We start from the raw sequence: 21996 nt of genomic DNA, 5'->3' as shown, positions 1-21996 counted from the left end.
ACTGTCCATAGAAAAAGTCATTAGACATCCCAAACACAGGCCTGAAGGGCTATCTCCTTTAAAGGGTGCTTAATCTTTTCTTGAGTTCCTTCACAGCTAAAGAAGATAATAAAGACAATAAATGTCAAGCCTCAGTCCTCTCATCTATGAAATGGTTAGTCAACCTCCCAAAATTTATATTCTTTCTAGTTAAGGAATTAATACAAACCATACAAACCATAGCTGCAAAGTACATTGAACACTACACATGGAAACTTCAGGTTTAGTTCACAGGACCTTGTTAGTGGCACGTTTTAACCTCTGGACTCAGGGCTGACTGGCCCCCTCCAGAGAAGAGCAAGACAATCAGGTGTACTGGAAGGGGGTGTGTGGAGATTCCAGTGGGAAAAGGCAGGAAGTTATGAAACTGTCATGAAGTACCCTTTGGGATCTCCTTCTTGGGGTTCTCTCTCTCTCTCCCTCTCTGAACTGTTTCCCTCTAAGCCTGTCCAGGTGGCTGGTTCATTCAGATGCTCCACGAGCTACCTCTTGCTTACACAAAGGTGTCCCTGCCCTTAAAGGACTAAGCAAGGACGAAGGGGTGCCCAGAGGAAAAGAAGGGCATGGAGGGGATACTAGGCCAGTTCTCCCCAAACCAGGAAAAATTCTTTTCCAGTGTTTATCTTTCCACATCCTCTCTCACTATCAGATCTCCAGGGCCAATGTAGGGTGTAGGGCTTCATGAGTGAGCTGACCTACTTTGGTCCAGACCAGAATGGCAAAAAGCTGTGATGCATGCTACCACTCCCTTTCCCATGCCTATGCCAAGCATCATTAATAGATTACCACATTTTCTGATTTGAGTACAGATATAGTCTTCTCAAGAGAGCAAGCCACGACCAATCAGACTTAGCACAGTGCGTAACACCAATGTGCCTTTCTAGGTCTCAGTCTTAGGTTAGAAGGGAAAAAGAAATCCTGGTGGCCTATATCTGAACCAGCCTAGCTCCCCAGGTAGAGAGAACACACAGGGGTCTGGGGCTAGAGTCCTAGCTACAGAAGAGTTTTCCTTTGCTCGATGTACATTCTCTGCTAAAGGTGTTCTAGTAGGAACTCACTGAGGGTTCAGAAACTCTGGATCTTGGTTGTTTTTTATTTATTCCACTGGAGATACTTAACACACTCACAGCCACATATCAATGAACTGATTCTTCTCAGAGGTTCTGATCCAAGTTATACCAAGAAAGTCCAATGTCTAACACATTCATTGGTAAGACTCCTACTAGGCAACAGGATGTAGACAAACGTAAGTACAGGAAGAATACCTTCGTAGTGCTTCATCTTCCTGAAGTTCAAATAATTCTGATGGTGTCTTTGAAAAAGTGAAAAAAAAAGAAGTTAAAAATGGAAGAAAGTTGGTTGACTGTATAAGCTTATGAAAGTCTATTAGATGAAAAATCCCAATATACAAAATTGTATTTACAGGAGGAGGTGTAGCTCAGTGGTAGAGTGCACGCTGAGCATACATGAGGCCCTGGGTTCAACTCCCAGCACCTCCATGTTTGATGACAGCAAAAAAAGAAAAAAAAAAAAAAAAAAAAAAAGATTTATAAAAAAATTTTTATTTACAGACAGGGAATTACAGTGCAATTCATTACTTTATGAGAAGATTCTTGCTTTAAAAAATGGGTTTACTCACATTCATTCAGTCAACAAATATGTACTGAGCACTTACCATGCACCAGGTATTTGCCTGAGTGAATAAAACAAATATTCCTGTCCTCCTGGAGCTTACATTCATTGGGTAATTTTTAAAAAGAAAGGACTCCATGAATTTTATGAGTTATCCATTAATTCAGTATATATGTATGGGGACTTACAAAGAAATGCATTAGGTGCTATATGTATAAACACAGTTCCTGGTCTCAAGGGGCTTTCAGTTTAGGGCTCCAGATTTATGCGTAAGTTAAAACATGTGGGTTTGAGTCAAACACAGATTCTACGTGGCCTGGATATGCTTCTAAGTCCTCTGTTTCCACTGATACACAGTCCTTGCTCTTGGTAAATACTCAAGTAATACTTGTTAAAGTGAATGCCAAGTAATACAAAAACCACTAGTTGAAAATCTAATGTCATGTTAGTTACACTATTTGTTTAAAAATGGATTTCTTTTTTTCAAGGATATCTGCCTAGGTGGATAGAGGAATTATAGAATCTCCCTCATTAAATTCTGCCTGAAAACTCAGAAGAAACAATTCAGACGATTCTGCATTTGGATTGCCAAATCCCATCATAAATTTAGATGTTAATATTATTTCTAAAAAACGGATGCTATGCGTTCTCATATCTGAAGAGAACACACCACCTACAGAGTACAGCTGCTAAGAATCCATAACCTGAATCTAATCATGAGAAACAACAGTAAACCCAGAACGAGACATTTTATAAACCAAATGGCCTGCACCCTTCAAAAATGTCCAGGTCCCATCACAGATAAAATAGATTCAGGTAAGAATCCTCAGTAGAGTCTAAATCAGGGCACATGTGTGGTGCAGGGGGGGATCTGAAGAACAGAATATTTCACTGTCTCAAAACATCTCCCCTAATAATTATGAAAGGAAACGCAGTAACTATGTGGTACAGAAATGGACAACAGCATAACCAAGTTAGCTAAATTAACATCCCTATTAGGGCAAAGAGACATCGTGTGCCCCCAGATGTCAGACCCTGGGAAAGACACACCATCACTCAGGTAATACTCTATCCAAAATGCGTAACTCCAATCTTATCATGAGGACACAGACAAGCCCAAGCTGAGGGGCAAAATAACGGGCCTAAACTGTTCAAAAATGTCAGTGTCATGAAAGACAGAAAAGTTATGGAGCTGTTCTAGAGTAAAAGAGATTAGAGACATGACAAATAAACGCAACACGTAATCCTGGATTAGATTCCGGTCCCAGAGGAGAAAACTGCTGTAAGGAACATTATTGGCACGACTGGTTAAATTGTAACATGGACCATAAATTCAGGTATTCACACATATATATATGTATTTTATCAATATTGTATCAAAATTGTATCAATATTAAATTATCTGATTTTGATAATTATACTGTGGTTAAGTAAGAGAAAATCCTTGTTCTTTGAACTACAAACTTAATTCTTAAGGGGTAAAGGGGCATGACGCATGTAATTTACTCTCAAATGGTTCAGAAAAATGTTATGGGTAAATATATTATAGGGAGAGTGATGAAACAGATGTGGCAAAATGTTAAAAACTGATAGATCTGGGAGAAGGATATACAGGGAATTCTTTTATACTATTCTTGCAACTTTTCTGTACCTTTAAAATTATTTCAAAATAAAAAAATAAAATAATCACATGAATCTGAGTCTAAGAATAGGCCACTTCTTTTATACAGGAATTCATCTGAAATTCATTTAATTCATCAATTAAAAGGTAGAATGTATCAACTAATCATCAATTAAAAGGTAGAATGGGGGCTTCCCTGGTGGCGCAGTGCTTGAGGGTCCGCCTGCCGATGCAGGGGACACGGGTCCGTGCCCCGGTCCGGGAGGATCCCACATGCCGCGGAGCGGCTGGGCCCGTGAGCCATGGCCGCTGAGCCTGCGCGTCCAGAGCCTGTGCTCCGAAACGGGAGAGGCCACAGCAGTGAGAGGCCCGCGTACCGCAAAAAAAAAAAAAAAAAAAAGGTAGAATGTATCAACTATACTTCAATAAAAAAAATATTGGCAAGTTAAAAAAAAAAAGGTAGAATAGCAGCAAAACAATTTAAAGGAAAAGAAAATGTAAACAACCCCACTAAAACTCATCAGATAACAGAAGGTATTAAAATGCTCGAATGTTCCTTCTTCTAACATTCCGAGCTCCTAATTAGAAGTCGTTTCATTGCAAGACAAATAATTAGCCTTTGAGAAGAAGCCATCAGCTCATACTCAACAACAGACACTCTCAGAACAAGCACTTACTTCACCAGGCTTGGCAGACGGGCACAGCCATTTTTCCAACAACATGTCCCAGACTTTCTCCAAATTAATTTCATTGACTTCAGCTATTTCTTTGGCAGCCGCGTGAATATCTAAGATATTAAAGGTAAAGAATTACAGAAAGAAAACCTCAGGTTTTCAATGCAAGATACCTGGGAATCAAAAGGATAGGTCTCCTTGGGCAAAAAGATAAAAAGCGTTTGCCCTCACCAGGATAATCTTTGCCAGATGAATTCTGAATTCTTTGATTTACGCTGGGATGTTCGTACAGACTGACAATGAGATGTGCTGGTTTTCCGATCACTCTCAAATACTCTGCAGTGTTCAGCTTGTGGGCTATGAGTACAGCTTCCGTGCCTGATCGCCGGTACTGAATATGAAGCTTCTTCAACAGAGCTTCAGCTTTTTCACGTGTTTCATCCTTTTAAAAAATTCCAAGCAAAAAGAAACTCTTGTTTTCTAAATCGCAAGTGAGCCTAAGAATCCAGCTTTATCAGTCAAGGTCCCTCTCTGCCTTAGTTACACCCTTAAGTATCTACACCAAGCCTCATCTTCTTTTTCCATTTTAGGCATCCAACCCTTGAAAACACCTATCACCAGGGCAGGATGAGAAGGGATGCTAGGAGAGCACAATTTAAATTAAAAAGAAAGCAGAGCATGTACCCAATGTTCACAGCTGCACTACTTACAGTAGCCAAGATATGGAAGCAACCTAAGTGTCCATCAACAGATGAATGGAAAAAGAAGATACGGTATATACATATATATAAAGGAATATTACTCAGTCATGAGAAAGAATGAAATTTTGCCATTTGCAACAACATGGATAGACCTGTAGGGTATTATGCTTAGTGAAATAAGTCAGACAGAGAAAGACAAACACTGTACGTTACCACTTACATGTGGAATCTAAAAAATAAAACAAACGGATGTGTATAACAAAACAGAAACAGACTCACAGTTAGAGAAGAAACTAGTGGTTACCAGTGGGGAGAGGGAAGGAGAGAGGGGCAACATAGGGGTAGGGGAATAAGAAGTACAAACTACTATGTATAAAATAAACAAGCTGCAAGGATATATTGTACAGCACACGGAGTATAGCCAATATTTTATAATAACTATAAATGAAGTATAATCTATAAAAATTTTGAATCTATTTTGTATACCTGAAACTAATATAATATTGTAAATCAGCTACCCTTTCATTTAAAAAAAAAAAAAAGAGAAGCCTTCAATCTTACAGTTCAGACACACCTGAGATGGGATATTCTGAAGCCACCTCTCAGCTAAATACAGGCAGAATTTCAAACTGGACATCTTGAAGGAACCTAGAGAGATAAAAGATTTATAAGCAAATCATAGTCCTTTCAAGACAATGTATTTCAGTCAAATTAGCCAGTTTTTTAAAACAATGACAGGAAGCATACTCAGAGTAAAAAACAATTTAAACAGGCCAGAGGATACAAAGAAGGAAGTACAAGTCCACAGAGGCCCATCTCTTCAGTTACATTCCTCCAGAAGTTTTCTGTGTGTATGTGTGTGTTTGTGTGTGTGTGTGTGTGCGCGCGCACATGTGCTCAAGCACGTTAACCCAAATGGGATAAGATCATACATGTAGTACAGTTTGCTGTTCTCACTTAATATATATCTTGGATATTTTTCCAAATCAACTACATAGAATTCCATTCTATGAATACACTATTTTTTTAACCAGTGTCTGACAAATGATCATTTAAAAAAATTAGTTATTTTCAACTTTTGTTACAACCAAAAACATGGCAATAAGTGCCTGTGTTTGTGTATATTTTTGATCATGCAACAATGTCTAAGGATTCATTATTGAAAGTATGTATGATTGGATACGAGGAAGTATTCATCTATATTCAAGCTGAGCAATGCCTATGTCTCTGCACCCTGGGCAAGCAGCATGGCGTCTTGCTTGGTTCCTCTTTAATGTACAGCAGTGCCGCAAGTGAGGAGAGGGGGCACATACATTTCTAAGCTATCATACTGTTTCTCCTTAAAGATAAGAAAGGAGTACATTTTTTTACTGCAAGTTCCAAAAACAACACAGCCGACCATTTTAAGCCCAATTAAGGGAAGAATCCATACCTTCTGGGACATCCTGGGCTAGACTGATGGCAATGGCTACAGCCCACTCCGGGTTAACGATAGATAACAAGTAGGATTCGATGGTTTGAGTGATCTTAGTTATCTCCTTGTTAATCAGTGCTGAGGATTTAGCTTGTGTTAACTGCAGGAGCTTAGGCTTCAGTTTTTTTTCAAAAACGTGTTTGGCTGTAGACACGTACAGAGTGTCCAAAGAGAACTTCAAAGAAAGGAAAAGTTAAGGCTGACTTACATGGTCACCTTTAAAGGCTTTACATGAAAACAGCATAAAATCTTTCTACACAGGGTCTCAATGAATTACAGAATAAAGATACGACTTTTACGAGTTTTAACCCATTACCTTCATTAACTTAGAAATTAAGAGCAATGTTGGGAAGGATTCTTCACTGAGTTCTGTAGCTAGAAAGGAAACAAAGATAGTATGATTTACCTAAGAAAAGGGTTTTGGCTATTCGGTACAATTCATAAGAAGTTAATGAACATACAGAGAATTTTCCAGAAGCTCTGTGCTGTGCCAAAGAATATTAGGTGAAAAGGCAGTCTAGTTTGGGCAGCTGATGGCAAGGTTATTACGTGCTCCAACATATACTGATATTCTAGGTCCACTGGAGGAGAAATTCTTCTGTATGACTTCAAATGTTTCAGAAGACTCAATGCCTACATTAAAATAAAAAAGAATTTTCCTGTGAGATTAAACCAACCACTGAGTGTTTTAAAATCATCTAATTCTATATTATCATAGGGTTCTATTCCTGGGACAGTCTCAAATTCATAAAGATGATCAAAACCTTTCGTAGTTTTACCTTCAAAACTATTATGCTATTCTTTTTTTTTAAAAAAAAAAATAATTAATTAATTAATTTATGGCTGTGTTGGGTCTTCGTTTCTGTGCGAGGGCTTTCTCTAGTTGTGGCACGAGGGGGCCACTCTTCATCGCAGTGCGCGGGCCTCTCACTATCGCGGCCTCTCTTGTTGCGGAGCACAGGCTCCAGACGTGCAGGCTCAGTAATTGTGGCTCACGGGCCCAGTTGCTCCGCGGCATGTGGGATCTTCCCAGACTAGGGCTCGAACCCGTGTCCGCTGCATTGGCAGGCAGATTCTCAACCACCGAGCCACCAGGGAAGCCCCTATGCTATTCTTCTAAACCGTAACTTTTGTGATCATTAAAGAAATTATACTAGGAGAAACCAGCGGAACCCTGTTGTTGGTGGGATGTTTTATAAACCAGAGTTTGGAAGTTCTCTACTCTCTTCAAATAGTTTTAGATATATCTCAAAAATACTTGATTTCACTTTAAATACGTAGGCAGTAGATATAAAATTAATCCTCTATATTCTCTCTTAAGTTTACATCTTATATTTTGGGGGCTTGTACAACTTTTTTTTTTTTTTGGCCGTGCCACACAACTTGCAACGTAGGCAATCTTAATTCCCTGATCAGGGATTGAACCCAGGCCCTCGGCAATGAAAGAGCCACATCCTAACCACTGGACCGCCAGGGAAGTCCCTGGGGTTTATATAACTTTTTGAATCAACCCATTTTTTTTTTTTTTTTTTTTTTTTTTTTTGCGGTACGCGGGCTTCTCACCGTTGTGGCCTCTCGCGTTGCGGAGCACAGGCCCCGGGCCTCCGCGGCATGTGGGATCTTCCCGGACCGGGGCACGAACCCGCGTCCCCTGCATCGGCAGGCGGACTCCCAACCACTGCGCCACCGGGGAAGCCCAACCCATTTTTTTTTAATTTAAAAAACCCAATTAAAAAATATATGTAAGCTCCTATGACCATATTTGTAAAACACTAGCAAGTTACTGAGTACTGAAATAGAATTTAGTCCAGGACCTACCTACTAATATAGAAAGCTAAATCTGACTCTGGGTCTTACATGCTTTGATTTTTTTTTTTTTTTTTTTTTTTTTTGCCAGATGACAAATATTTTTGCCTTAATTCTTCTAAATCAGTCTTTTAGTGACTTTGTACTCTTGGCCAGATTTAAATTGCCTCAGTAGAGCAAAAACTGGATTAAGCTAAAACATGGAGAGCACAAAAACTCTTTTCACTTCTGTATCCCTTTTAAAGAAAAGGAAATAGAGTAAAAACTACAGTTTAAAGGGAGCTCAGAGGATAGTCCAGAAAGACACTAGATAACAGTAATTTTTTAAAATGGTCCAAATAAAAATATAATTTTAAAATCTATAATATATTTGTTATACCTGATTAATATTAATGTTGGTTATCTTTTCATCAGCTCTTTCTATGACTTTCAGGACGACTTCAATCATCTCATAGTCATAGGGATCCAACTGTATAAAAACAAAAATACGTCAAACCTGGAGAAGACGTTGCCAGGCTGGTTGATAGTTTTATGCAGTTATTTTCATCAGCAGAGATTACAAATATAACAGCTCAGTGCACTACAATATTAAGTTAGATTATTCTTTAAAAAATGAACTAACATTTTCTCATCTCTAAAATTAACTATTAGAATAAACATACATCTTTAGAATGTCTCAAAAGCTGTTTTTTAAGAAACCTGTACAAGGCAATGTCATTTCAATACAGAGAAATGTTCTTAAGGTACTAAAAACCTAGAAAGATAAACATATTAAAATTTTATAAGATTTAAAAAATTATTTATTTATTTATTTATTTTTGGCTGTGTTGGGTCTTCGTTGCTGTGCGCGGGCTTTCTCTAGTTGTGGCGAGCGGGGGCTACTCTTCGCTGCAGCGCGGGGGCTTCTCATCGTGGTGGTTTCGCTTGTTGCGGAGCACAGGCTCTAGGCGCGCGGGCTTCAGTAGTTGTGGCATGCGGGCTCAGAAATTGTGGCTCGTGGTCTCTAGAGCACAGGCTCAGTAGTTGTGGTGCACGGGCTTAGTTGCTCTGCGGTATGTGGGATCTTCCCAGACCAGGGCTCGAACCCGTGTCTCCAGCATTGGCAGGCGGATTCTTAACCACTGCGCCACCAGGGAAGTCCGAATAATTTTATAAGGTTTTAAAATTAAAATTCTTTCTTCCATTTATGATGGGAAAATTAGAATAGGAGAAATTTGACCTTTTCTTGGAAATGATATAACTAAAAGTGTGGGCCTCCAAACAAAACCTTTTCAAAGGATTTCAATCCAGCTATAACCATATACTAAGATACAAGAACTAGCTGGGTGGCATCTATATATGCTTATAAAAAGAAAGGAAATATTCTCTTTGTTCTGTTTCTGCCCACACACCATTACTTTTAAAAAATACATTTTAAATGCCAACTAAATTCACGTGAATAATAACATTGAACAAAGTGGGAAGATGATCTCTTTAGTACCTAGAAATTTTGAGCAAGTCTATATAATTTTTGGCTGAATTACAAGCAAAACATAAAACTGAAGTATTATAATTTTAGTCTTACAATTTTATTTCCCCTTCTATCCACCTTCACTCCCGCATCAAACTACCCCTTGACCTAAAAGTTCCAATTCTCAGAAGATCTCCTAAAAAAATAATCAGACAAGAGGGCAAATGGTGTATGAAGATATTCATTTTAACAACTTATAATAATGAAATTTACAAAAAATTTAAATGTCCTTTCATAAAGGCCTGGTTAAATACAGGATGTTTCATCCACATAGTGGAATAATAAATATGTATCTGTCAAAAATGAGAGAGACGTCTATGCATTGACATGTAATGACAATATGTTAAATGAAAAAAGAGAGTGACAGGATAGTATATTTAGTCTAAGATATTTACCAAATTATTAACATTTTTATCTGTGGGAGTGGGGTTGTAGGGAAATTTCACTTTTTGATCTATACCTTTCTCTCTAGTTTGATCTTTTTCAAAGAATGTGTGCTATTTTAAAAAACCTGGGGAAAAAGGGCTATTTTTATTTTGGAGGAAAAAAAGACAGGAAACGTGCTGTATTAAAGTATAATAAAAATACAGAAATCTAAACATTTTTGAAAATTAATAGTTTGCAAAAAATATAGGACTTACATTTTCAATTTGTTACTATACATATGTGACTGACTAAGGGTAGGCGGGATGCCTGAAACGACCCAGTGCATTCATCTCACCATTCACCTACCTTATGCAGTATTCCACTAAGACTGATGACCAAATCTTTTGTGCTTGTCAGTAAAGGAACCATCTCGACGGCTTTGGTCAGGAGCTTGGAACGCTGCTGCTTTGGGGACTCCGTGCTTGCGCCTCCCTGGCTCTGGCTGGCATTAGTGCTGTGGAGGAGTGTTTCAATGAACAGCTGAAGAGCTGCATCAGAGTCCAACTGAAATGTGCTGAAATGAGTATTCAAGTACACGTGAATGTCCCAAAATGCATGCATTTCTACACGGAGCTTCTCACGGAAAACTCAGGTATGAGCTCCCACCACGGAAATCTAACCCTTCCATTGTCAAGTGTCATAACCAGACCATCTACTTGTTTTCAAAGTTAATTCTTGCTTTTAAAAATATCAGATATTCTTGGTGGGCATATAAACTGGCACAATCTTGGAGGGAAATTTGTAATAAAGTTGAAAATATATATTTATGTCCTTTAATAGAGAAATTCCACTTTCATACACTTCACAAAAGTAGCAAAGATACACATATAGGATGACCTGTAACAACTGCTTGTAATATTTAAAAATTGGAAACAAATACTCATCAATAGGGGGCTGGTTAAATAACTTATTCAAAGGAATACCACAGGATTCAACAGATAAGAGGAAGAGCTATATGTCCTAATCTGAGAAGACATTATTTTGTTAAGTGAAGGATACATGCTACAAGATAATGTACAATTCCGTTTTTCATAAACTTTAAAAAATGCATGTTAGTAAATGCATAAGGCAAAAAAGAAAAAGAACAATATAGGCCAAACTCTTTTAACAGTGATTATCCCTGATGGGTGGAATTATGTGGGACTTTGATTTTAATATGTTCCATCTGAATTAGAAAAAGTAGTACATTTAAAAATTAAGAATCAGGTTAATATAGACAAATCGACAACTGAAATGCCTTCTAGCTTTACATACGATAATTTTAAAGTCATTCCCTGAAATTGTAAAGGTCATCTAAATTTATTCAGTGGGACTGCCTGAGGCAAGACAGTCACTATCACACAAGTGAAAATCAGCAATGCCATGTAAGCACAACGATTGTGAAATGAGCCTGACATAATTATAGCTATTTAAATTTCAGAAAAGGGGTCACGCCATAAAACAACAGACAAAAATCTACCAGGAGTTCAAATTAATAAAGAAGAGGGAGTGTGCGTACCTCATTCTGGATTTGTAGCACTCCGAGCTGAAGAATGGCATAGTTTTGTTATATCAGAGTGCAGGTAAGTCACAGCTAGTTAGAGCTATGAGCAGCCTATGGTCCCTGACTTGCAGGTTCAGGATAGGGACATTACTCCCCACCATCCACAAGGACAAAGAACTAGATCCCTGTCTGGTGAGGAAATGCACTAAGCAGCCTCATTATCAAGAACTGAGATTCCACCCATCTGTCACAAATTGGATAAGGATTACAGCACCCTTGGTATTTTAGAAGCAGTACTTATTATCTGACCTTGAGCAGGGCACCTAATATGGGTTTGTTTTCTCATACATAAATTGGTTATAATATACAATAAAAAGTAAACGTGATGATGTGTGGGAAACCACTTTGAAACTAATAATGGGCCAGCAAATTTAATATCTAAATTTATCAGATAAAAACAACTGAGATATAAATTACAAATCATTTGATCCTTCTCATCACAGTAAACTGTATCTATAAATAACATTTAGTCTTAGTTTTTTAAAGTTATTTAAAAAAAAATTCTCCCTAAATCATACTTTTCACCAATTTTTAATTTAAGATCAACTTGCCCCTAACTTGACCTGATTTAGAAGTTTACTTGCTCAGAATATTCCCAAACTTCCCTTATCATGTGAATCGTCTGGAGCTCCTATTAAGACCAGTTTCCTGGGCCTCAGCCCAGACCTGCTGAGTCAGAACCAATACAGAGGGACCCGGGAATCTGTATTTTTAATCAAGTGCCCCACGTGATGCTTATCATGAGGCAAGTTGAGGAAACACCAAAGAGTGAATTAAAAAGGTGATATCGTAAGAGAATTTAATCTGGTTCGGACTTACTCAGTTTGGGGTTGAGCAAAAGAAAACATCAGAGGTCATAGGCCACATGTAATAATCACTGTTATCACTGTGTTCTCACATTAGCATTACCAGTTTGTTAAGCTAACAGCAAAAATACCAATGAAATTTAAAGAATTACCTGCAATATTCCAGAATGAGGCTTGTATCCATATCTATATTCTCCACAAGAGCTTTAATGAGGTCTTTCTTGGTGAGAAAATGTTGCCTAAAAACTGGCTGGAAAGAAATCTAGAAATAAAAAGAGCAAAACAAAAACCCTGCTAAACTGAAATGTATCAGACTAAGGGCACTGTTGTGACCTGCCCTTTTACTATCCATTTTTTAAGAGAAACATTTTTCTACAGCTCCTTCAACTTTTGTTTTTATCATACTACCCAACTCGACCATCACTCTGAAATTTCAGGTATATTTGGCTAGAGGTCCAAAATCTCTCTTAGTCACACTAACCCCTGACTCTTCAGTAAAGTGTGGTAGTTAGCAACAAACAGTCCCATTACTGCATAGGAACGAGGCTTCAAAACATACACCATTTCTACAATGGTTACATTCCCGGTTACATTCCCGATAAGTCAACTATTTGCAAATAAAATAAAATGTTTTACATTCATAGTAAAGAAAACAGGATCTTGTTGGTTTGTTTTTGCAAAGTGAAAAATAAGGGCCACTTACTTCTCCCTGGTAGGAGTTGCTGAAGCTTAGTACAATGTATATACATTTTAATATTATCTTTAAACAAATAGCACACAAAAAAGTATGAGGCTAAAGGGTAGGCCTAGAATACTTTAAATGTTAATTAATACTAGATACATTCCTATAATGAGAAGGCTAAGCAGATGAAATGTCAAGCCTCTTCTAATTTCTTTAAAAATATAGCAAAAAGAAAATGAGGCAAAAGGTCCTTATTTCTTTGAAAGCACCAATGCGTGTAATAACTAACTAAAACTTACAAGTCGGTTTATATATAACCTCTCCAAAAGTAAAGGATAATGAGTTCTGTTTTAAATTTTCCAACTCGGTAATTATCAGAATGCATGAAACTTCATGGCACTTGAAGAATACTCACACCAAGTTTACTGAGACGAATACCCCACCGGGAATCAGTACTGAGTTCACAGAACTTAAGCTCCATTTCTATTTCCTGATAGAGACTGGCCAGCTGAGAGCCCACCAGAGATATTGCCTAAAAAATTAAAATAGAATTAAAATTGAATTGCAAATAGAAAATGTTCTAATACCTTTTATACGAAACCCAACAATAAAAACCATAATCTTTCTTTATAACAGCTGGAATGTTACATGTTGCTTCATACACCGTAATTACTTATATAATACTTAGGTAATTTGGCTTTAAGTGTGATGCCATAAATTTAGCCTGGATTTCTTTCATAAGAAAAGGCCAAATTTGAGCTATCCTGCACGTAAAATGCCCACAAAGGGCAAATTTTGAAACAAACAATATCAAAGACAAGTTTTGCATCCGTTAAACTTGTCCTACAAAGAACTGGCTCATGGGTCTAAGGTTTCCAGTACACTAGAGTAAGCATAAGCAGTGAGGCTCTCTGGCTGAATACAGATTTAAGAAATAAAAAACGTAATCCTCTGGGTTGAGCAATGCTTAGGACCTGCATATACATTCACTGGTGTGTTGCCAGTTAAGGAAAAGCTGGTAGAAACCATGTGTGTTAGCTTGACATTTCTTCTGCTAAATCTTTAAGATCTGGTGGCAAAGCCAATTTTACTTCTTCCCCTAAATCTTCAATATTTCAAGAACTGAAGGTATGCTTCCTTAGGTCATACCAATATTTTGTCGTAATTCTGCCATGCTTTATCTATGAGCTTCCATATATTTCCAAAGACTTCTTTTTGTGGTAAGAGGGTGCAGTACCCCAATGCCAAGTTGAGGTCCACCAGGCGACAATTAAATACCTGTGGGAAGAAAGCATCCAGAGAAGCAAATTCCTCACAATCAAAACAGAATTCAGTCTCTAAAGGCTGATTTGTCACTAAATTTAGTTTTAGGCCCTACGAAAGAACAAGCGTTTCATGAAAAGTTATTTATAGTAAAATAGTTCCAACTTGTTTGCTTAGTTTTAATGTCTTTTATCACTATTATAAATTTAAGGAAAGAAACTCTAACAAGTTCTATATGACACAGAATACCTTCTCCGTATTACTTCTTTTCAAGTCCCCAACATCCCCTCCCCCTCCCCACTCTTATCCTCACTGAAAAATCAGAAGCAAGCAGGGGAGGGGGAGAGGGAGAGGGAGAGGGAGAGAGAGAGAGAGAGAGAGAGAGAGAGAAGAGCTTACTACAAACAAATACTCACTTTGTACAAAAGTGTGGCGGCGTTTCCCCTGATAAACGTAATGGCTTTCTCTTTCAATTCCATAACAACATGCTTGGATTTAACTAATGTGGCCTCTCCACACAACTTTTAGAAAAGAACAAAAGAATCCTCAGGTCCACGTCTATGCATAGTTTTGAAAACTTTTCTTAAATATTAAGGAACTTTGAAAATTCAGCATTATATGCAAAAAGTATTGTCATTTAATCTATAATGACAGAAAGCTGGGGCTTGCAGGGGAATTGACTGGGAAAGGGCAAAAAGGAACCTTATGAAATACTCTGTATCTTGATTATGGTGCTGGTGACAAGGTGAATACATTGGCTGATATATAAAATACGTGCATTTTAATTTTGAAAGCTATACTTCAATAAAGCTGATTTTTAAAAATATTGGCATTTAGTAAATATGAATAGAGTAGTAGAAATGAATACAAGACCAGTTCATCAGCAAGTTATCAACAGACAGTTTGTCTTCTAGAATCTTTTTAATGATGCCATCAGGTAATAATTATAATTTGGGCCACAGTAAAACAAATAGCAGATCGATAGTTTTGACCCAATGTGGTCACTGGGCTTGGAATAAGAGGATTTACCACTGCAACCAAAAGCCTCAGATTATTTACTTTTTACCTCCCTGAATCTGAGCTTCTTCGTTTGCAAAGTAGAGTCTCTCAGGTTTGTCATAAAGATTAGGTATGAAAATGTGTGCAAGGGCTTCCCTGGTGGCACAGTGGTTAAGAATCCACCTGCCAATGCAGGGGACACGGGTTCGAGCCCTGGTCCGGGAAGATCCCACATGCCGCGGAGCAACTAAGCCCGTGCACCACAACTACTGAGCCTGCGCTCTACAGCTCGCGTGCCACAACTACTGAAGACCGCATGCCTAGAGCCTATGCTCCACAACAAGAGAAGCCACCATGAGAAGCCCATGCACCACAATGAAGAGTAGCCCCCCCCGCGCCACAACCAGAGAAAGCCACACACAGCAACGAAGACACAACGCAGCCAAAAATGAAGAAATAAAATAAAATAAAATAAAAAATAAATAAAAAATTTTTTTAAAAAAGAAAATGTGTGCAAGCACCTTGAACTATACCTGACTTTGTAGATGTTCAACAGATGTTTCCTAAATCTGACAAATTATCAATTTCCTTACTACAAAGCCAAATAGGAAAATGTGGGCTCCAAATTCCTTTGTTTGGCAGTGCTTTTGTATCTGTATTTGCGCAAAGCGAAAGTAGTCGTTCTCGAAACTGTACCTTGTCACTCAAACTGGCATTCATGAAGTTTGACACAGAGTGCTGAAGACAGGTACCAAATGAACCAACTACAAATTTCAGGGCCAGCTCCCACTGGCTAGATTCCTGAAGGTTCTGAAGCAAGGCAGAGATGGAATTGATAATAGGTAACATAAGGCTGTCTCCTGTGAAATGATAAAAGCATTTTACTCGAGTACAAGTATTTTAATATTTAGATTTTTTTTAAACAAAGAAAGACAACATCTGGAAATTGTTTTCAGGGACGGTCTACTTCTTCAACGCAGGTAATGGTCATAGAATTGATTCTCAAAGTTAGTAAATAAAAGAGTTAACATGAGGCTTGATCTAAACCAGAAAAGAGCTAGGCACATGGACGCTGAGGTACTTTGAATGTAACTTGCCTATTCTGAGATGCTTATGTCATTAGCTGAAGAAAACCATTTCTCTACTTGGAAGACCAAATTTATGAACAGATTCATAAAAGTTAACACTATAAGCCAAATGACCCATTTTCCTGACAGTTTGGAAGAGTAACAATGTAAGAGTAATAATTAAGAAACTATATTAAGGACATTACATCAGATTCATATTCAGGATTTCAAGAAATTTCTATGTTGGCCTATTTACAAAATAGTTATTCAATGGTTATACGTTTCTGATGTCAAATACCTTCACTGATGGAGCAGTATGGTAAACTTGTAGAATCGAAGGGATATCTCTTGCTCTCTACAAAAGAGAATAAATTCAATAACAATAAGTAAAATAACTCTCTTTTAGAGCACACAGTCCCAGAGATACTTTAATATTGTGCTATTATCAAATAATGTTCTAAAGCAACCTGTTACTTAAAAAAACCAAAACCTTTACAGGTCTGGATGTACAGATAAGTGTACATCCAGACCAAGACACAGAACACTACTAGCATCCAGAAGCCATCCCCCTGCCTGCTTCCAGTCTACCCTCCAAGGGTAAACACTACCCTGATTTCCAATAGCATGGCCTCCTTATAGCCCGTCCCTGTACTTTACATAAATGAAATCATACAATACATATTCTTTTGTTCCTCACTTCATTTGTTCAGCATTATGCCTACAAGATTCATCCATGTTACTATGTGTAGTTCCAGTTCCAAACCTCTACCATTTAAACTTGCATGAAGCAGAAATACACAGAAAAAAGATGACACAAATGAGATTTACCAGCCAGAGGCACAAGTGATGAAATCAATTCATAGATGACAGGGAGCACCATGTGTGACTCGAGAACTATCCCATCTTCACTGAAGAAGTCACAGTAAGACCACTCCTCATATGGATCTTTATGAGTTCCAAAAGAAGTCTAAATATCACATCATACAGAAAAGACACAGATAAGGACACTCCAGAACACAGATTCCTTCTTCACCAAGCAGAATCCAGAATCAGATCTATCAGAACCAAACACAATGTTGATGGTCAAATACAACCATGTAGTCTGTTTCTTCTGGATTATGGCTTAAAATAATGCCACTTTAAATTAAATTGTTACTCAGGGGATTCCCTGGTGGTCCACTGGTTAGGATTTGGCACTTTCACTGCGGGGGCCAGGTTCGATCCCTGGTAGGGGAAGATCCTGCAAGCCACCTGGCCAAAAAAACCACAAAAAACAAAAAACAACAAACTGTTACTCTGGACAATGTCCAGAGATGCCTTGTTTGAGGCCCAATGTTTCAAAAGATAGTGCAAATTAAAGCCAATAAATGTGACTAGAAAAGAGAAGTGGTCTCATGCCCTTAAGTAGCTCTCTGGTCTAGAGTAAGAAAATATGAGAGGTAGATTCAGTATTTTTTTTGTGTGTGGTACGCGGGGCTCCCACTGTTGTGGCCTCTCCCATTGCGGAGCACAGCCTCCGGACGCGCAGGCTCCGCAGCATGTGGGATCCTCCCGGACCGGGGCACGAACCCGTGTCCCCTGCATCGGCAGGCGGACTCTCAACCACTGTGCCACCGGGGAAGCCCAGATTCAGTATTTTTATAAACTATGCAAGTGATTTAAAAGTGGTGTGTAATGGATTGGGTAGGGGTTTTGTTTAAGGAAAAGAAATTCAAAGCAATTTACTTTCATGAGAATTCCGCAGTCATCCATTTGGCACTGTCTGGAAAGCTCTACTGCCATTAAAGTATATTTACAGAGTTCTAAGGCATCTAGCAAAAAATCTGAAAGAAAATGGAGAAAAAAATCATTAAACTAGTATTTCATGTGTTTAGAACAACAAAAACAACCTTTGAATAATTACCACTCAAAATTCTAAGGTAGGCCACAAAGCAGAGAGAAAGGTTTCCACATAGCTTTGACTACCCTAGATAACACAGGTCAACATTTTTCTTAAGCTTGACTGGAAAGTAAGATCAGATATGGGGAGGCAAGGAATTTCACAATCTTCTGAAAGCGAATATGGTCAACAGTCAGAAATGACATTGTTAATTTTGGAAATACTTTTAAACAGTAACCCGCACAGAGATTCAATTATAAGTGTCCCCTTTGTGAAAGAGGGATAATGATCACTTCTCTCTCTACCTCAGTGTCCACCTGTAAGGAGACAGCATTAGACAAGTACGAAATGAAGCAGAGAATATAACACCATGTAGATTATAAATCTTGTCACCTGGACTGCAGATGGTGGCAGCCTGGCATGCTAGATCATGTATCTCAGAAGGAAGATTTAGTCCCGCAGGGATTGTCATTGGAACGCCATTAGCCAACATCTGACAAAGCTTCTGACACGTCAGGAACAGCAATTTCCCAGTGCTGGTGTTGCAGTGATACTTAAACAAGTCTCTTTGGAAGAAAGGAAGTGTCGGAAGTTAGAGCACTCACATGGAAAGCGGATGTTTTGTCTTTCTTGGATTAATATATAACCACTAACAACATTTACAACGTCTTTAAATGTTTTCATGGTATACAGTGTGCTTCGTTTTTCAACTTGCTTGGGATACCACTAACTGTTGCACTGCAAGGTGACCTAAACTCAATGGTTTGGTTACCTAACTACACAGGGTTAGTCACTCCTCTTCTACACCACCACTTTCTTTCTTTCTTTTAAATAAATTTTATTTACTTATTTATTTATTTATTTTTGGCTGTGTTGGGTCTTCGTTGCTGCGCGCGGGCTTTCTCTAGTTGCGGCGAGCGGGGGCTACTCTTTGTTGCAGTGCACGGGCTTCTCATCGCGGTGGCTTCTCTTGTTGCCAAGCATGGGCTCTAGGTGCGCAGGCTCAGTAGTGGTGGCTCACGGGCTCTAGAGCACAGGCTCAGTAGCCGTGGCGCACGGGCTTAGTCGTTCCACGGCATGTGGGATCCTCCCAGACCAGGGCTCGAACCTGTGTCCCCTGCGTTGGCAGGCAGATTCTTGACCACAAGTCCCTACGCCACCACTTTCTGACCCAGGCATCCAAAACAGGCTCTCAGGGCGAGAAACCGAGAATCACGTCTGTGGAAATGAAAGGGTCACCATCCTTATCCTCGTCACCGAAGAAATAAATGAAACCAGTGTTCCTTTCTGATGAGCTGTGTGACTTGGGGACCCGGAACTCACCTGCATTTTCTCAGCGCCACTTCCACGTTCCCATCGTTCAAGGCCCCCAAGATCACCTTGGCCTCCAGCTCTGGCCGGGACGCCTGCAGGGCCAGCACCTGTCGGTGCAGCTTGGACTCGGTGCTCAGCCTCTCCTCCTCAGCAGCCGCAGGCTCTGCTGGCCTCCAGGGTTTGTGTTTAGCCTGTGCGACCTGCTGAGCTTTAATGTGCTGTTCCTGGAGCTCTGCTACCAGGGAACTATTGCTGTAATCTTCAAACGAAAGAAAGACCTCAAAGTTCTCCTGTAGCAAGGCAAGCAAGACAAAGCCCCACGTCTGTTCAGTTCATCTGCGGTTGAAAATCATCGGTGTGTCTCGAACCTCTATTTTACCTCTCTCTCTCCCTTGTAAATTAAGAATTTAAGACTCTACATTTCAAAAGTAACTTATTATATAAAGGTTGGAAAAGGGGAAAATATCACTTAACCCAGGGCTTTCTCAACTTTGGCACTGCTGACGTTTTTCGGTCTGGTAATTCTGTTGTGGTAATTCTGCCCTAATCCTAATCCTAGCCCTAACCCTGAACAGCAGGAGGGAGGGATTAAGTATTAGGTTTGGGCGATTCTACCCTGGTGGCTTGAAGAAGCCAGTTTTGCTTTTTTCTGTAATAACTTCTGGTTAGCTGCTAACACCAGACCTAGAATTAATTTTTCCAGCCCAATAAAAGGATCCTGCTGAAGCCCAGGGAAGGACACCAAGAGGTAGTGGGAGTGAGTGAGACCTTCTTCTTTGACACCACACTTCAGAACAGGGTTTCTCAATCTGTCAGATGATTCTTTGCCACAGGGGCTGCCTTTGCACAGGTGGATGTTTAGCAGCTTCCCTGGCCTCTCCCACTAGACCTGGCACAAGGATTGTTCCATAAATGCTAGCACGATAACTAAACATGACTTTGCTTAGATCTAAATCATTGCTTTAAAGTACCTGTAATTTTCAAATTTAAGAAGACCGCGGAGAAGTTAACTTATGCTGACTCCTGGGTGCTTCACACGAAGACATCTATTGTTTAATACAGAAGATTGCAAACTTTTGGGTTGTAGCACCTCTTTTCACTCTTAAAAATTATTGAGGACCCCAAAAAACTTTTTAAGGAGATGTCTATCAATATTTACCATATCAGAAATTAAACAAAAAAGTTTAAAATACAAGAGCATATAAAAGTGCACATACCATCAGCCTTTAGAGAGATGATATTAACATCATGAAGCCTCTGAAAACCCAGTATACTCTCATGAGAGAATGTGGATGCAAAGAACAATTTCTTATTTTTGCTATAAACAGAGTTTTAATCTCACGGACTCCCTGAAAGGGTCTCAAGAGACCCTTGGGAGTCCATGGGCCATACTTTGAGAAACAGCAGTACAATAAACTGTGATAAATTATTTCTTCTTTACACACTTTGAGATAATACAGTTGAGAGTTAAATCTGCCGGTGTGTCAATTTCAAGTTTTCACAAAGAGATCCTCACATCTACCCAATTTCCTATTTGATGGAACTTATCAGTTAACCCTGACAGCCCTTCTATTTACAAAATCTTTTCACCTTAGGAAGGCCCTAGAGCCAAAATAAAATAATTAATTTCAAATTTCAAATCTGAAGACAGTTAATCAGTTCAAAGTTAACAGAAATTAATTTTCAAGAAAAAGTGAACTGCCTAGAATGAAACTATATAGAAAAAAAATTAAGACATTATGAAGTAGACAGTAATCTTTTGGGCCAGCTTCTATAGACAATTTGCTATCTTTCGCAATATTTTGAGACACTGTGGTGCCTCAGTTTCCTCATCTGTAAAGGAGAATTATAACAGTACCCTCCCTGGGGATCTACTGTGACAAATAACACATGCAAAGCCCCATGTCTAGTACATGGTAAGTATTGAGTAAATGACAGCTACTGTTAGCCATCATTCTGTGCCACCAGAGTTAAATAAACAATCTATAAAGATACCGTAAACCAAAATGTTTTTTTAAAAAGGCATAAACTAAGCTTCCCTGGTGGCGCAGTGGTTGAGAGTCCGCCTGCCAATGCAGGGGACACGAGTTCGTGCCCCGGTCCGGGAAGATCCCACATGCCGCGGAGCGGCTAGGCCCGTGAGCCATGGCCGCTGAGCCTGCGCGTCTGGAGCCTGTGCTCTGCAACGCGAGAGGCCACAACAGTGAGAGGTCCGCGTACCGGAAAAAAAAAAAAAAAGGCATAAACTAGAATACAATTAAAAAAGAGAGAACAGTTCCTTAAAAAGTTAAACATAGAATTACCATATGACTCAGCAATTCCTCTCCTGGGTATATACCCAAAGGAATTGAAAGCAGGAAGTTAACAGATATTTGTACATCCATGTTCAATGCAGCATTATTCACAGTAGCCCCAAAGTGGAAACAACCCAAGTGTCCATCAAGAGATAAATAAACAAAAATGTGGTAGAGCCATACAGTGGAATATTATTCAGCCAGAGACAGGAAGGAAGTTGTATACATCCTACAACATGGATGAACATTATACTAAGTAAAAAAAG

General features: G+C 39.0%; 1 protein-coding gene across 4 annotated transcripts in view; it reads right to left on the bottom strand.

Annotated features, from left to right (window-relative positions):
* The window catches only part of KNTC1 (kinetochore associated 1), a 72198-nt gene that overhangs the window by 13441 nt on the left and 36761 nt on the right, over positions 1–21996 (bottom strand). For 3 of the 4 annotated variants that reach the window (XM_024121040.2, XM_024121042.2, XM_055080398.1), the window contains 19 exons: positions 19446–19726; positions 18516–18688; positions 17969–18066; positions 17072–17210; positions 16542–16598; positions 15873–16036; positions 14594–14698; positions 14064–14192; positions 13330–13446; positions 12385–12494; positions 10190–10397; positions 8327–8416; positions 6603–6774; positions 6458–6516; positions 6100–6316; positions 5242–5315; positions 4198–4408; positions 3970–4079; positions 1305–1351 (listed from right to left, as the gene is read on the bottom strand). In XM_024121040.2, the coding sequence (XP_023976808.1) occupies positions 1305–1351; positions 3970–4079; positions 4198–4408; positions 5242–5315; positions 6100–6316; positions 6458–6516; positions 6603–6774; positions 8327–8416; positions 10190–10397; positions 12385–12494; positions 13330–13446; positions 14064–14192; positions 14594–14698; positions 15873–16036; positions 16542–16598; positions 17072–17210; positions 17969–18066; positions 18516–18688; positions 19446–19726 (2561 nt within the window). The remainder of the gene's footprint in view (positions 1–1304; positions 1352–3969; positions 4080–4197; positions 4409–5241; positions 5316–6099; positions 6317–6457; positions 6517–6602; positions 6775–8326; positions 8417–10189; positions 10398–12384; positions 12495–13329; positions 13447–14063; positions 14193–14593; positions 14699–15872; positions 16037–16541; positions 16599–17071; positions 17211–17968; positions 18067–18515; positions 18689–19445; positions 19727–21996) is intronic. The other variant, XM_024121041.2, reaches the window with a different exon arrangement.

Source organism: Physeter macrocephalus, chromosome 19 (genome assembly GCF_002837175.3).
Source record: "Physeter macrocephalus isolate SW-GA chromosome 19, ASM283717v5, whole genome shotgun sequence".
NCBI classification, from domain to species: Eukaryota; Metazoa; Chordata; class Mammalia; order Artiodactyla; family Physeteridae; genus Physeter; species Physeter macrocephalus.
The sequence above is the reverse complement of the archived record's forward strand: the minus strand, read 5'-3'. Positions and strand labels throughout refer to the sequence as shown.